This window comes from Microtus pennsylvanicus, chromosome 1, assembly GCF_037038515.1.
Source record: "Microtus pennsylvanicus isolate mMicPen1 chromosome 1, mMicPen1.hap1, whole genome shotgun sequence".
NCBI classification, from domain to species: Eukaryota; Metazoa; Chordata; class Mammalia; order Rodentia; family Cricetidae; genus Microtus; species Microtus pennsylvanicus.
In genome coordinates, this window is record NC_134579.1 from 167,934,362 (window position 1) to 167,952,084 (window position 17,723).

General features: G+C 36.4%; 1 protein-coding gene across 3 annotated transcripts in view; it reads right to left on the minus strand.

Annotated features, from left to right (window-relative positions):
* The window catches only part of Rev3l (REV3 like, DNA directed polymerase zeta catalytic subunit), a 142,055-nt gene that overhangs the window by 74,314 nt on the left and 50,018 nt on the right, over positions 1-17,723 (minus strand). For all 3 annotated transcript variants that reach the window (XM_075945196.1, XM_075945205.1, XM_075945213.1), the window contains 3 exons: positions 11,027-11,101; positions 9,111-9,271; positions 2,168-2,264 (listed from right to left, as the gene is read on the minus strand). In XM_075945196.1, the coding sequence (XP_075801311.1) occupies positions 2,168-2,264; positions 9,111-9,271; positions 11,027-11,101 (333 nt within the window). The remainder of the gene's footprint in view (positions 1-2,167; positions 2,265-9,110; positions 9,272-11,026; positions 11,102-17,723) is intronic.

Consider the following 17,723-nt stretch of genomic DNA (forward strand, 5'->3'; position numbering starts at 1 on the left):
ACATCCCTTTACCTTTCAGAAAAAAAAAAAAACAATTCGCAAAGTAGAATGGCCTCTCTATTCATTGTTTTCTTTTTTTTTTTCTTTTTGGTTTTTCGAGACAGGGTTTCTCTGTGGCTTTGGAGCCTGTCCTGGAACTAGCTCTTGTAGACCAGGTTGGTCTCGAACTCACAGAGATCCGCCTGCCTCTGCCTCCCGAGTGCTGGGATTAAAGGCGTGCGCCACCACCGCCCGGCTATTCATTGTTTTCTTAATATAGAGTAAAAGATAAAGTCTATGAATACTAGCGGCCCACACCATTCTTCACACTCATAAATAGACAAATCTGCTACCAAGAAAAGAAAAAAATCAGCTGGGAAATAGCTCAGTCAGTAAACTTTTTGCCATACAAACATGAAAATGACGGTCAGTTCTCCAATATCCATGTAAAAAACTGGGTCTAACACCCCTACTCTGTAATTCTATCCCTAAGAAAGCAGAGAGGAAGTTCCCTAGGAATGCTATTCTACTCAAGTGTTCCAGGTTCAGTGAAAAACTTCAAAGAAATAAGATAGAAAGTAACTACAGAAGATACTGGACCATGACCTCTGGACTCCATTCACATATATAAACAAACAAATACATACCAAAAAACAAACACAAAAAAACAAAAACAAACAAACAAAAAAACCAGAAACAGCAAAAAACAATCTCATGAAGATCAGTGAGTTAGGGAGATGGTTCTGAAGGGTGCTTGCAGGCAGGTCTAAAGACCTAAATTTGACCCCAAAATCTCACATGGTAGAACGAAAGAACCAACTTGAGATTTGTCTTATGACCCCTACACTTCTGCAATAACACATATACATGCATGTATGTCTGTGCGTGCACACACACACAACACCATATTAAATAAATTAATAAATATAGTTCAAAATAATAAACGTGCCTGGCGGTGGTGGCGCACACCTTTAATCCCAGCACTTGGGAGGCAGAGGCAGGCGGATCTCTGTGAGTTCGAGGCCAGCCTGGTCTATAAGAGCTAGTTCCAGGAGAGGATCCAAAGCTACAAAGAAACCCTGTCTTGAAAAACCAAATAATAACAATAAACATAAATTTAAAAGAATAAAACAAGGCTAGCAAGATAACTTACTGGGTAAAAAAAACACTAACAAACCTGATGACCTGAGTTTTAAACCCAGGACTTATATGGTAAAAAGAGAAAACTGACTCCCACAGATTGTCCTCTGATCTCTGTGCATGTGTTCATATACACAATAGATAAAAAAAAAATGAAAGTTTAAAACCTTTTGAAAACTGAGTGACACACATGCAGTTAAAAAGAGGAAAACTATAACTATGTTGCCAGTAACACAGTGACCAATAAGAGGCTCAAGAAAGCTTGAGCAATATTATGTAGGACAAAAAAAGAAATCCCTTAACTTTATACAGAAAAGCTACTGACTAATAACTTAAAAGGGTAGTGATGACATGTCTGCTTTATGGTAGGAAAATCTAAGCATTTGGAATTTGCTATAACTTTAACAGTAAGTATAATCAGCAAAACAGTAAAAGAAACAAGTTGTATTTTGTCATGTCTTTATTTCCATAGCTCCTCAATATTTAGAATCTAAAGGGTTATTTAATTTAAATACATGTCACTTCAATTTTAAATTGCCATTTTATAATAACTGAGTTTTTAACTTAATAACTTACAAGACCTCAATTTAGATTGCATGATGAAGACTAATACTGACAACAACTTACATAAGATTCCGTTTATTAATTAGGTAATAACTATGTATGTTTCCATGATCTGTTTTTTATTTATTTTATTTATAAAGTCACAGTGAATTTTACATTGTGTGTTTTATATTGTGCAGGTGTGTATGTCATCACATGGAGAGGTCAGATGACAATCTGTAGGAATCTGTTCTCTCCTACCATGTAGGTTCAGGGATCAAACTCAGATCATCAGATTTGGCAGCCATTTTGCTGCTCCCACCACCGTGAGGTGTTCTTTAACCTGTGAACTCATGTTATATACCAATTCTGAGACTTGCTTTTACAATAAATGTTTAAAAGACCCAATGTAGTAAAGGGCTAAGTTTTAATTATAATAACCAACAGTAAGTGATCATAGTCAGAACACACATAAACTTTCCCTTCTTTGACATCATTGGCTAACCTTGGTATTTCATCTTCTTCCCACCTAAACAAAGTACCCGCAGCAGAATTTCCTGATAACTGCTCCTTTAATGATCCAGTTGCATGTGATGTATCACCTAGAAAAAAGGCAAATTTAAATAAATCATACTTTCAAACTTTTTATTTTATCCAATAAATTCATCTACCTATTTATTTATTATTGGAGACAGCATCTCATAACATAGCTGTGGTTGACCTAGAACTCATTTTGTAGACGAGAATAGTCTCAAATTTACAGACCTGGCAGACTCTGCATATATCAGGAAGGTTATAATTTGTACAAAATAGTTCTCTTTGTAAAATAATTTACAAATCATGCAGAGTACCTAAACATTGTATCTTAAAGATTCACTGATATGCAGGATTACATATGCACAGCTGAATGCAGTAATTCCAAACTAAGAGTATGAGAAAGTGTTCACAATGAATTAGAGTAATGAACAATTACAAAATGACACAGTATAATAAAAGTATATACCTAAATGTTCAGGTAAATATAATTAACATCTCATTAAAAATAAAGAAATGTATTTTTTAGAGTTCAAATTGCCAAAGAGATCTGAGAAAACACCACAAAAATCAACAAAATGACAAGAATTAATATATATATATACCTTTCAATAGCAAGTCTGACTATTAAAGGTCTTAATTCCCCAATAAAAAGACACAGACTAACAGACTGGATTAGAAAACAGGATCTATCTTTTGCTGCTTCAAAGAAACACACCTCACCAATAAAGATAGATATCACCTTCTGTGGTGGTATTTTGTTTGTGCCTGAGAATCGGAGTCTAGAGCAAGCCACTAGTTAGCCATAGTGGCCAGGAAGACACACACACCTCACAGCAGAGGCAGATGGATCTCTGTTAGTTCAAGGCCACCTTGGGCTACACTAAATTGATCCAGTCTCAAAGAGAAACTGAGCCTGGCAGTGATGGTTCATATCTTTATTCCCAGTACTTGGGGGTCACATGCCTTTAATCCCAACACTATGAAAGTGGAGATGGGAATGGATATGGCTGGGGGAGAGAGGAATATAAGGAGCACATTCAGTATGAGGATTCATAGAGACAGGATCGCCCTTTTGGTCCGAGGATTCAGTAGAGATAAGAACTAATGGCTGGCTGCTCTGCTTCTCTGATTTTTCAGATTTCATCCCCTAATATCTGACTCTGGGCTTTTATTATTAAGACCAATTAGAAATCACGCTACAACCATAGGAGGAAAATGGTGGGAAAAAATATTGTAAACAAATAGAAATAAGACAGGAGTAGGTATTTTAGTATCTGATAAAATGAGACTTCAAACCAAAATTAGTTGGAATATATAAGAAGAGACACTTCATACTCATTAAAGGAAAAAAAACCACCAGCAGAATATTATACTCCTAAACACAGGGACACTTAATGTCATAAAGAAAACACTGGTAAAAATAAATAACCTCAACACAGTAATAGTGGGTGATTTTTAACACCCTCCTCTTACCAACATACAGGTCATCTGGAAATAAAATAAGCAGAGAAACCTGAGTTAATGATATAGAAAAACCAAATGATCTAAAAGATATCTATAAGGTTTTCCACCCAATCCCTAAAGAATACACATTATTAGAAGAACACAAAACAAATTTCAATAAATACCTGACCTACATTTTATCTGACCACAACAGAATTATAGTGGATTACCAACAACAATAGAAACAACAGAAAACACACAAATGGATAACAGCAGACTGTTGAATAGCAACTGGGTGAAGGATAAAACTAAATAGGAAATTTTTAAATTCCTGGAAATGAATGAAAATGAAAGCACAACATTCCAAAATCTATGAGACACAGTAAAGGAAAGTTAACAGTACTAAGTGCCTACCCCCAACCCCAATCCACTCTTTCTCCATTTCTGTTTAGGCAAGGGCAGATCTCCCAGGAGCATCAACAAAACATGGCATATCAAGTTGCAGTAAGACTAAGCACTTCCCCCATGTATTATGATGAGGCTAGGCAACCCAGTATGGAAGTAGGGTCCCAAAAGCCAGTAAAAGAGTCAGAGACAGCCCTTGTTCCCACTGTTAGCCCCACACGAGGACCAAGCTACATAACTGTAACATATATGCAGAGTGTCTAGGTAGGTCCCATGCAGGTTTCCTGGTTGTCAGTTCAGTCAATTTGAGAGATCTTTAATTAATAAATTAATGATGCACCTAAAGGCCTTGAAAAAACTAAAACAAAAACACCTCCCAAAAGTAGACAGACAGAAATAATCAAATAAGGGTTGAAATTAATGAAAAATATAAAGATCAATAAAATGAAGTTAATTCTTTAAAAAAGATTAACAAGACTGCAGTAGAACAAACCTCTTATACACTATAAAGATTTGTCACTTGAATTGGTTTAATAAAATGTTGACTGGCCAGTAGCCACGTAGGAAGTATAGGCTGGGCAACCAAATTAAGGATGATGGAAAGAAGGGTGGGTGGAGTCAGGGATGCAGGCCAGGCGCAGAGAGAGCAAGATGAATATGCCATGCTGAGCAAGGGTACCACCATGTGGCAGAACGTAAATAATGAATATGGATTAGCTTAAAATACAAGCCTGATAATAATAAGCCTGAGCATTGATCAAGCATTTATAAGTAATATTAAGCTTCTGTGTGGTAATTTGGGAAGTGGCTGCTGGGTATTTGGCACCAAGTGACTCTGAGATAGAAAACTTCCATCTACAATTGATAAACCTTTAGTTAAATTAACCGAAGAGAGATGATCCAAACCAATAAAACTGAGACTCTAAATAAAGACATTACAATAGACATTCAAGAAATTCAGAGAATCATAAAGACTTGAGAATTACTTTATAATCTATGTTCCATTAGACTAGAAAATCTAAAAGAAATAGATGAGTTTCTAGATATAGATGGCCTACCAAAGCTAAATCAAGATTAACTAAACAATTTAAATAGACCTATGAAATACAATTGAAATAAAAGTAGTAGTTAAAAATCTCCCAACTAAAAATAACCCCAGGGCCAGATGGATTCAGCAGAGAATTCTATCACACCTTCAAAGAAGAACACCAAGATACTTCAAATTATTTCACAAATAAATGAAGGAACATTCCCAAATACTTTTCACAAAGCTGAGATCAACCTGATAGCAAAACTATACAAAAGCCCATTAAAAAAGAAAATTATATGTTAGTATCTCTGATTGACAAGGCCACAAAAGTTCTCAATAAAATACCAGCAAACCAAATTGAAAAACACATCCAAAATACTGTCCACCATGATCAAGCTAGTTTCATCCCAGAGATACTAATGTATCAGTAATCTGAATCCGTCACATAAATACATGACAGGACAGAAACCATACAATCATCTCATTAGATGCAGAAAAGCTGCTGATAAAATCCAACATCTCTTCATGATAAAAGTCCTAGAGAATCAAAGAAGGCGGGAGAAATATCTCAACATAATAAAGCAAGCCCAAAGCCAACATCTTACTAAATGAAGAAAAACTCAAAAGAATTTCAAATAAAATCAGGAAGAGATAAAAATGTCTACCATCTCCATTCCTATTCAAGTTTTCGCTACAGCAATAGACAAGTCAAGGAGATAAAAGCGATACAAATAGGCAAGGAAGAAGTCAAGGTACCCTTACTTTCAGATGCTGTGATTCTATGCATATAAGACCCAAGAAACTCCAACAAAAACCTCACACAGCTGCTATGCAGTCAGCAAAGTAGCAGAATATAAAAATAAACACAAAAAAATCAGTTGCCCTCATATATAGAAACAACAAACATGCTGATTAAGAAATTAGGTAAATAATTCCATTCAAAATAGCATAAAATACATGCATACATGCGAACGTGTGTACGTGTGTGTGTGTGTTTGTATCTTGAGGCTTGAGAGATATCTCGATGGTTAAGAGCACTTGATGTTCTTGCAGTAAACCTGAGTGAAGCAAAGTGGGATGTGGCTTAGTGGTAGGATGCACAGACTTCTGGATTCAATTTTCAGACACGCATACATATATGGGGGAGAAAAGGAGGGAACAGCACATGCATGCACATGCACACACACACACACACACACACACACACACACACAGTATAAGCCAATAAACTATATGTGCCAGTCCTGACATGTATATATCCAACAATTCTAGAAGTAATCTTTGAAATGAAAATGCTTTCTCCACTGTCAAAGTTAAGGAGACTATATGTGAGCTGTTTCAAATGTGGACTTTCTCCTGGGCTTCATATTGATATCCTTTTACAAAGAAGCTAATAGGCAGTCAAGTCTATCTCAACCTTCTTTATATGACTTTTTTCTTAGTGATTCTTAGGATCTAAGGAGAACTATTCACTCAGAAAATCTGGCTGCATATGAGAGATTTTATACTATTCTAAGTCAATGAGAAGATGAAAAGTTTTAATATCATTAAAACTTGAGGTTATTATTAGCTAGTATAATAATTTATAAATAAAAGAATTATTTTGGTCTTTGAAGAGGAGTAATGAATTAGGTTCACGGCATTATTAATCTCTACGCATTTAAATAAATGTAGTATGAAGTATATGCTGTCACTATAAAGTATTTTCTTTCTAAAAGGAGTTTTGCTGCATCTAAACTGTTTCACATAAGGATATTAACAGTTGGAGAGCCTAAAATAATTTTTAAAAGTATTAGTGAATATAACATTGTATAGTAGGACTCTGCACACAGCATCCTTACTTGATAAAGATTACAAATGATTAATTTTTCAGTAGCCACCAATGATGACACCAACTGGGTTCTTTGCTGATTTGGGGTGTGTTTACAAGGTTTGACTTACAAAGACTAATTCTAATACATTCTAGTACATTGTGTACTGAACATATACTTGAATATTAAGAGAGTATGCTCTAGGGAGGATTTGAACTTTCTTTAACTAAATCTAAATATTACCAGATTAGTACCACCTTAGATCACATTCCATATATGAGAATGTTTTAGTCCCAGGATATCCTAACTGTACTGAATGTCTTAAGAGTGTCCAAGTTCTTCACCTGTGTTCAACTTAAGGGTAAATGTACTGGTGAGTCTACCTTATTCTGGAATTTCCACCTGCCAGGTAGACCTGGACTTGGGTTTCTCTTACAGCAGTATGACTAACTCAAAGAAGATTCTGAATTTCCCATGGTAAACAAAGTGAAAGTCATCCTTACTACATTACCTCTTTTGGTCTGCACTTTTTATTATTTGCATATTCTTTAGTGTATTTACTATTGTTTGAATACTGACCAACATTTAAATGATTTGCATATTCTTTAGTGTATTTGCTATTGTTTGAATATTGCCCAACATTTAAATGATTTTTTTTTAAAAAGAGACTGTTCTCAAACTATAGCCCGTTAAGGTTTGGGAATAGTAGAAGAAATTAAACCAAAGGAGGAAAACAGTTAGTAAACTTTTTTTTTTTTTTTTTTTTTTGGTTTTTCGAGACAGGGTTTCTCTGTGGCTTTGGAGCCTGTCCTGGAACTAGCTCTGTAGACCAGGCTGGTCTCGAACTCACAGAGATCCACCTGCCTCTGCCTCCCGAGTGCTGGGATTAAAGGCGTGCACCACCATCGCCCGGCAACAGTTAGTAAACTTAGAGACAAAAATGTTGACCCCTGGGTGAAGAACTATGGGAATAAAGGAAGAAAATATGGCCACCAGGAAGAACATATTGGCCAAAAGAAAAATGTCCATTTCATTTTGTTCTAAAAGAAATAGAAAGGAAGAAGCGATTACACAATAGATAAAGTGTTTATCTACACAAGAGTATGTGCATCAATGTGCATACACATGTGTGCATCCTCCCTCCTTCCTTCTCTCTTTCCCTCTCCCTCTCTTATAAGCTATACCACTGAACCTAAAAATTCTACTCCAAGGTATACATGCTCAAAAGAAAAAAAATGTACAGAAGTGTCAAAATAGCATTGTTAACAAGAATCAGAAAAGGAAAGATTTCCAAATGACCATCAGCTGATGAAAACAAAAAATGCAGGTTATAAACACAACAGATTCCTTTAATCCCAGCACTCGGGAGGCAGAGGCAGGCGGATCTCTGTGAGTTCGAGGCCAGCCTGGTCTACAAGAGCTAGTTCCAGGACAGGAACCAAAAGCTACGGAGAAACCCTGTCTCGAAAAATAAAACCACAACAGATTATTACTGTGTCACTAATAGGAATGAAGGACTAATACAAAACACATGGATTAACCTTAAGAATATTATAGTAAGTATGAAAATTATGTTTCAACATACTGTACAAATCTACTAATACTAAATATATAAGATATACAGAAACAGAAAGTTTATTATTGATTACTTAGCAGTCGTAGGCCTGGGAAGCTTGCAGATTAGAGTCCTAAAGTATAAAAAGGTTTCCTTCAAGGTGACTAAAATATTTAAATCTATTTCAATGTCTCATAGCTCCAAATAGGTGAAAAATCTTCAAGCTGTCTCCTTAGGAGTAGGTGAATTATATAGCATGTGAATATTTCAGTAAACTATTGTCTTTTGTACTACTTTAAAGATTTATTTATTTTTATGTCTATTGCCTGCAAGTATTACTATTTGTCACTTGTGTGCTTGGTGCCTGAAAATAACACTGAATCCCTTGGACTAGAATTAAACATAGTTCTGAGTCATCATGTGGATGCTGGAATCAAAATGGGATTCTCTGGGAGAGCAGCCAGTGCTCTTACCTACTGAACCATCTATCCAGCTCCAGAAAACGTCCTCTCAAAAGTTTTTCCTGGTAGTCTCAAACCCCATTCTGAGCATTTAGTCTTCTTCATTAGCCACTCAGCATTAACTTCTCAATATATACTATTTTGTAAGTCATTGATTACATAGCACCTGTTTCAAAGCCTTAATCTGAACTGGAAAATTAACCTACCTTTCCTTCTTGCTTTTCGGAACTTGACAGCAGCCAGATTTATTAAATTCATCCCATAAAGATTGTAGTCAATGAAGAGCTGTAGGAGGTAGGGAATATGCGCTTCATGAGGCTGATAAAATTTATTCATTATGGCTCCACTTTGCAAAAGTTCACATATTCTAGATTAAAAAAATAAAGTCATAGGATTATGTTCTTTAAAATATCAAGTGAAGCAATGACTATATATATATATATATATATATATATATATATACAGAAAACAAAAAAATACACAAAATTTTCATTTAAATATTTCCAGAAATTTGTATTTAATTTGAAGTTAAAAGTTTAAATCAAAGTTTTAAAGAAAAGAAAATGAAATTTTCTCAATTAAAAAAACAATTCATGTATTAAAAGGAGAAAAATTTTAAACCATTTTTAACAACTTACAGAAATACACACTGGGCATATCAGTGACTGCTTGCAATCCCAGCACATGGCAAGCTGAAGCAGGAGGATATGTTTGTGGCCAGTCTAGGCTTTCGGACAAGACCCTGTCTCAAATCACCAAGATGGAGTTTTACGTACCAGCCCTTCCAAAAGTAACTAAAAGTCAACAAGTTCTTTTTTCCCCAATTTTTTAAAGAAAAATTTTAGCACTCACAACAAGTAACTTACAACAAACTACCTGTAACTCCAGTTCCAGGAAATCAAACACCCTCTTCTGCCCTCCTCAGGTAGCCTATGCTCACGGTGCACGCTCACACACACTCACATGCTCACACATGCACAACACAATAAATAAATTTGAAGGATTATAACACTGTGATAACTTATTTTTGAAAAGGAAAAATGACTCATGTTTACTTTCTTACCACTGGGTATGTAAAAGATAGTAAGAATCCCAAGAAGTGTTCTTTTGTACTCCATGGTTACAAGAAAAGTGAACAGAGGAGAACTGATACAAAGTCCTTTCTTGGCACAATTCTACACAATTATTTTAGTGCTTAACAGAAGCTATTTTGTATAAGGTAGGGGTGTGCTGTACAAAAACTATTTTACTTGTATATAAAAGAAATTAACCATTGGGATTAGGGCTATCTATCTATCCATCCATCCATCCATCCATCCATCTATCTATCCATCGATCATCTATCTAAAATTTGGTAAGGTGCTCAATTAGTTTAATTCAAAGCAAACTTCAAGTCTTTGGTTCTCGCATCTCTTACAGTTCCTTAACTCACTGTAGATAAAGAATCATTCAACTTATCTCTTACCAAATGACTAACTTTTGGAACTCAGTAATATTAACTGAGAAGCTCTCCTGAATAAGAACATTAAGTACTCATCCAAAAGGCCATTTATATTTTGTTGTCATGTACATTTAAAAACCTTGTGAATTTACAATGAAATATATGTGTTTGTTTCATTCCTGCTTTCAATAACATGGGTTCTAGAATAACTGGGAAAATAAATTAGATGCAGTAGACTAATTAAAGGCAAAACAAAAACAAAAAAATTCAAAATATGAAGCAACTAGTAAGGAACCAACAAGAAGCCTGCTCACTGTAGTCTTTCACAAGTCTTAAATTACTTTGAAATCAAAAGGCCATCTCCTTTTCAGTTTTGAATATATGGACTGGTCAACAGGGCACCAACATTACAGCACACAGTTGTCATCTCTCCTTACAAAGTTCAACAAACACACTACATCCGAGACAGAAAGAAGTAGACAGGAGCCATAAAAAGGACCTACCTTTGAAATATCCTTCATATAACCTAAGCAATGGGACCTTTTCTACTCATATGTGCGGACATTTTATGTTCTTAACTGTAACGGTGTTAAAATTACACAGCCCTTCTATCATTTTCTTGTTCTCACTAAAACATTTAAGTCATGGTCATTGGTATTTTGGTCTCATTAATCTCTGTACCTTTTCACCATTGCAGGGTTGTAAAGATAGATCTTCATAAAGTGTCTTTCCTTCTCATGATAACCATAAAAAGGCCTGAAATAAAAGAAAAACATTTAAAAATATTTCTGCAATTCAGAAATGGAACTTATTGTCCTAATTCGGTTCAGTTGGCCTAATTCAATCTTTAATAGTTATTCAATATTATGAACACACATTTAAAAGTACCCCCAAAACCTTTCAACTAAACCTATTAGCGATTTTCATATAAATAACACCAAAGCATTTTTGAAAAAAAATTTTTTAAAGAAATGATTTGACAAAAATATGGACAAAAAAGAAAAGCAAACCATTTTCTAACTTACACTTAATCATCACAACTCTAGAAAAAGTTGCTCATTTAGTGTGGAGTTTGAATAAGAATGTACAAGCATATCACATTTGTAGCTGGGCCCAATCTAAGGGAACTACTTTCTGGCTGGCAGTATAACCCCACAGCCACTGCAGTCTACAGAAACTTGCAGATATTGCTAGTGTTGATTGTAACTGAAAAAGCTGAATACATCCATAGAAACTTGTCTCACTAGGAACACAAATTAGCATGCCATATCCAATCAAAATAATAGGAAAGTCTCTTACTACTAAAGTCACCACACAAACTGGCACAGGGAACTAACTCAGCAGATGCACAAATATTAGCATAAAGAAGCATGAAAAAGAAAAATGTAGTATGGGCTTCCAAAGGAACATAGTAATCATGTAGTAGAGTACAAAGGAAATGAATGAATTAATTAATTGGCAAAAACCTCTCAAGAGAATGAGTTTTTCCAAAAGACCTTATACAATACTAAGTAATAACAGACAAATAAACTTAGGAAGATAACTCAAGGTATAACTGTGAAAATCATTAAGTAAAGATATGGGAGAATTAATTACTAAAAATTAAATTATTGAAGAGATATACACTGGAAACACTAAAAAAAAATCCTGAAGGTAAAAAAAAAAATGAATGAAGTTAAGTATCTAGTTTGTTGAGAATCTCAACAGTAGAACTGAGCATCTAGAAGAATTTCTGGGCCTGAGGATAGGTCTTTTGCAATAATCTAGCCAGGTTTCAAAAAGTAAAAAGATGTTGACACTAACTGAATTCCATTAAGCAGGTCATATTAATTTTATGAGATTTCAGAACATAAGGGGAAAAGCATAAGAAAAATCTAGCAAACAAAATAAGTGATAAAAATGTTACAATTGGCCAGGTAATTGTTGAGGTTAAGGGCAAGAGGTTCAGGAGTTCACAGCAGACCCAGCTACATGATACTGTTCTTCACATCCAGAAAGTTCAGAGTAATTCTAAAATATTTTATTTAAAAAGCATCTCTCTAAGGAATATTAAAATCAATTCTCAAAACTCAAGGAAAGTTAAAAAAAAAACTCAAAGTAAAATCGTTAAAATAAGGCAAGTATTAAGTCACTGGGATAAAAGCAGAAGTTCCAGCAGGAACATTATACTACAGGGGAGAAAGAGATGTGATCTGAGTTCTCAGGTGGGGTAGAAACCCTGCCAAACATGAGTATTGTACCCAGCAAGAGCTAGACTTGGGTGCAGTTGGCGAGGTACTTGTATGGTAAGTGTAAAGCCCTGTGTTCTATCCCTAGCACCACACAGCAGACACACGACGGGAAAAGGTACTGCAAAAAGAAAACAAAATACAATAGAGCAGCCAGAGGAAAACTGTGACAAATAAGGACTGTGAGTCTTCCTCAGTCTCTCCAACAAAACAAAAATATTGCAGAAAGTAAAAATACTGGAGCTGGGCAGATGGTTCAATGGTTAAGAATATGTACTGATTTTGCAGAGTTTGGTTTCAATTGCCTGAAACTCCAGCTCCAGGAGAATTGAATGCCTCTGCAGGCACCCACACATGAGTACACGGTTAAAAAAATAAATCTTCCAAAAATATGTTGCAGGAAAATAAAAACTACCATAGCCACCAAGTCTATTAGCAGACATGAAGAAGAATTTGTGTGTGTGTACTTGTGTATAGGTGCATGTACATGCACGCTCTTGGGATCTAGGAGGACATCTGGTGTTCTGTTCTATCACACGTTTCCTTAAGACAGGATCTCTTACTGTGGTAGTTTGAATAAGAATGGCCCCCATAGGTCCACAAAGTTGAATACTTAGTCATCATAGAGTGGCACTATATCAAAGGACTAAAACGATTAGGAGGTGTGGCCTTGGTGGAGGAAGTGTGTCACTGGGGGTGGGCTCTGAAGTTTCAAAAGCCCATGCCTACTGCTCTAGTGCCTCCATGCCATGATGATAATGGACCAAGCCTCTGAAACTATAAGGAAGTCCCCAATTAAATATTTTCTCTTATACGAGTTGCCTTGGTCATGGTGTCTCTTCACAGCAATAGAATAGTAACTAAGACATTTATTGAACTTGCAACCAGGCCGACAGCAAGCAAGACCCAGCAATCTCCGTCTTTGCCCCCCAAAACAATGGAGTTATAAGCACACATATAGACATGCACACTGAGATCTTTATGTGGGTGCTGGAGACCCAAACTCAGGTCCTCATGCTTGGACAGCAAACATTCTTACTTAGTTAACTATTTACCCAGCCCAAGAAATGCTTAACAAAAGCAAAAACTGAAGGACACCAGAGGGGTCAATGCCTTCCACTTCAGAAGCCTTAGAGTAACAAAACCTGCAGTGACTGCCAAGCAACCCCTCCTTTCAAGTTAGAGGAAATCCCAAGAAGCCCCAAAACAATATAGTCTATTGCCATTACTCATGCACAGTGTCCTTTAACAGCACTTATAAGACCTCCCTTACTCGGCTTTATTAATTTCACAAGTTTACTAGGGAGATGCAAATTATATATCCTATATATGCACTCATATATGTATGTGTCATATATAAACGTGTATGTCAACACATGACACATTTTAGTAGCTGATGTCTTTAGTATCTATACATAACAAATGAAGTCAGTGAAAATTGAACAGACCAGAAATTAAGAGCTTGAATGGAACTGGTAAGATGGTTCAGTGGTTAAGGGTGTCTGCCAACGAACCTGAAGACTGAAGTTTAAATCCTGGGACCCACATGCTAGAAGGGGTAACAAATCCCATGAGTAGGCCTCTGACCACCCCTCCCAACTGAGTAACTAAATAACTGTTTATGGGCTTAAGAATCCTATTTTGTTATCTCAGGATATGAGACTGAAGAAGAAAAAGAGATGCAGATCATACTAAGGAGAGAAATTTTCAATGAAGGCAGAAGAAGTGAGGTTTCCATATAATTTTAGAAGGACCTAAAATAAAATTCTAATGCCTCTGATAAACCGTGAATCTTCAAAGATGCGTAATTAGGAGCTAGTGAGCTGACTCCGTGGGTAACAGTGCTTGTCATTCAAAAGCACAAGACTAAGTTCAAACTCCAGTAACACCTGGCATGTAAAGCCAGCTGCATGACACAGGTGCCTGCAATCTCACCTTTCCTACACGGAGAAGGAAAGCAGAGGCCAGAGAATCCCGGGAAGCTCATGGGCCAGCGCATGCAGCCTAGTATACAGCAGAAAAACACTACAGAGAAGCCTTATCTCAAGTCAAGGCAGAAGATGAAGACAACACCTGAGATTATCCTCTGATTCCATCTATATGCCACAGCACACAGGTGCCCACACCCACCAGACACTGTGCACATACTCACAAAATAATAACGTTTTAAAAACTTAAAAACAATTTCTCATATTCTGGGTCAGAGCTATCCTATTATTTTTGTTAGCAAGTAATTTCTATTAAAATTTTAATTTTGCTAGTTTCCAACATCTAAAATGTGCTTCCATCTCATCCTTGTCTCTCACTTTAACCTTGTGATTATCACTCACAGTTCTTTTTCCCTGTCTATTTTACACCACTTTGGGCTCTCTAATTTGATCCCTTGCTTGTATCTGATCCTTCCTCATGTATCCCCTTGGCTAGCTATCTCCTCAGCCTGGAAAGCTCTGCTCCTGGCTTTTGTATAGCTTCCTTTCCATCTTCATCAGATCTCAGCTTAACTCACCTCTCTAAGAACTGTATTCTCTGATCAACTCTGTCTTTCATCCTTTATTGTTAACATTTATTAATTTTATGTGTATGTGAGGATACTACACATGTGCTTGGTATCCAATGAGGCCAGAACAAAGTGTCATCTGAATGTCCTGAAACTAAATACATCTGTGAGCCACATGTTCTACATGCTAGGAACTGAACCCTGGTCCTTTGCAAGAAATGTTCTTAAACACTGAGTCACCTCACCATCCCACATAATATTCACACTGGGTGGTGGTGGTGCACATATTTAATCTCAGCACTTGGGAGGCAGAGGCAGGTGGATCTGAGTTTGAGTTTGAGGCCAGCCTGATCTGCAGTGCATGTTCCAGGACAGACTTCAAAGCTACACAAAGAAACCCTGACTTGAAAAACCAGAGGATGGATGGATGCCTCTTCCTATGTGTGTGGCAAGTATGCTCACATATGTGCACACGTGTGTGTAGTATGCGTGTGCGCGTGTGCATGTAGAGGATGGATGCCTCTTCCTATGCGTGTGGCATGTATGCTCACATATGTGCACACGTGTGTAGTGTGCGTGTGTGCATGTAGAGGCCAGAGGTGATGTGAAGTATGACGCTATTGCTTGGTGTAGGAGGTCCTTCTTTCTATGTGTTGCTTGTATTGGTTAATTAATAAAGAAAACTGCTTTGGGTCCTTGATAGGGCAGAACTTAGGTAGGCAGAGAAGACAGAACTGCATTCTGGGAGGAAGAAAGCAGAATGAGAGCTGCCATGGAGCTGCCCAAAATCAGACATGCTGAATCTTTCCCGATAAGCCACTGCTACATGGCGATATACAGATTAATAGAAATGGGTTAAATCAAGATGTGAGAGTTAGCCAATAAGAGGCTAATGCAAATGGGCCAAGCAGTGTTTTAATTAATACAATTTCTGTGTGGTTATTTCGGTGCTAAGCTAGTCAGGTGGCCCTCTCCCTTGCAACAATTGCTTCTAAAATTTGCTGCTATTTTTATGAAGAAAGGGATAAAAGATGTATGGCACTGTGATCTTGAGTATCTAATTGACCATATCTGGAATTAACTAAAAACCCAACAGTGGGGCATACATGTGAGGAAATTTTCTTGATTGCACCATTTGAAGAAGGAAGACCAACCCTAAATGTATATAAAGGATGTGGAAAGAAGTTTTTTGCCTGCTTGCCCTCAATCTCACTGGCAAGTTCATCTATCCTGCAGCCGAGGCATTCCTTCAGCCTACTTCTTCAGGATTCAGACACGTACATGAACATCAGCAGACACCCAGCCCCATAGGCTGGACAATTATTGGAGGGATTCTTGAACTTTTGTTGGGAAACAGTCATTGTTGGACTAGCAGGACCACAGCCTGGAAGCCACTCTAATAAATCCCCTTTATATGTGAATATATATTTTATCAACTCTGTTCCCCTAGAAAACCTTGACTAATACAGTAAATTCCAACTTTCTCCTACTATTGTGGTATTTTTTTCTATATACAAACAGCTCTTGGGACATAGGTCAGCTTTACCCAAATAAATGGGAAGAAAACCTCTGCTAATGTGGTCCATATTATCTTTGTTAACAATCTTTAGTGTTTTTTTCAATTAGTCTCTTTATTTCATATACTAAGTCTTTAACTATTAAACCAAAATTATTTGGAAATTTGGTTTCATATATATATATATATTGCTATATATAGACATTCTATACATAGCCTTCTATTTCTCTTAGCCATTGAAAGTCTCTGAATAATTTTAGCTTGCTTAGTTGGGGAATATGTAAGAAAGATTTATCTACATGCAGGTGAACACAATCCAAATCACACTGTGAACAAAAAAGACAGATTTTTCTCTCCTTTTCCAGAACTGGAACACAGTTTCTCTTCTGTTCTTAGAGATCATATGTTCAAGCTCTCCAGCTTCGGTAAATCTTGATGTGAGTTTCTAGGACTCACATCAACAGCCTGAAGCTGAGAATTATACCATCAACCTTTCTGGTTCTGAGGCTTGGACTGACTACCAGCATCCCAAGGGTTTCAGCATTCAGACTACTGCAACATAGCCTCTATGACCATGTGACACAGTCCCCCAAACAAATACTCTCTCAGCATCTGTAGTTGTATCTTATCCACAGCTACATCTATATCCTACTATCGTCTCTCTTTTGGCTAATAAGATGCTCAACAGTGTGAAAAGGTACTAGTGTGTACTAATAAACAAGTAAACATGGTTCTTTCTCTGACTGAACTTTTAAGCTAGTGGAAAACATAAAATTAAGAATAAAAATTAAAATAATTCAAGTTAAGTGCTAAAATAAACAAAGAGTGGACTAATATACAGAATACTAATAATCATGACAACATCCTACTTAAAGTAGTCATGCTTGTACCAAAAACTCAGTGGGGAACAATCTAGTATACATAAGAACTGAAAGCAAAGATTGTGTCTCTAGATGGAACACAGTAAATAGGAAGTAAATAGACATCAGATTACGTAGCTATGGTTAAAGGTTTTAGCTTTATTTCACAAGCACGACAAGATTTTTTTAAATGATCCAATTACATTATGAAAAGACTGCCTTTTGTTTTTAACTGACTTGGAGTCAGACAATAGAAAAAGAATTCAACTAAAAAATA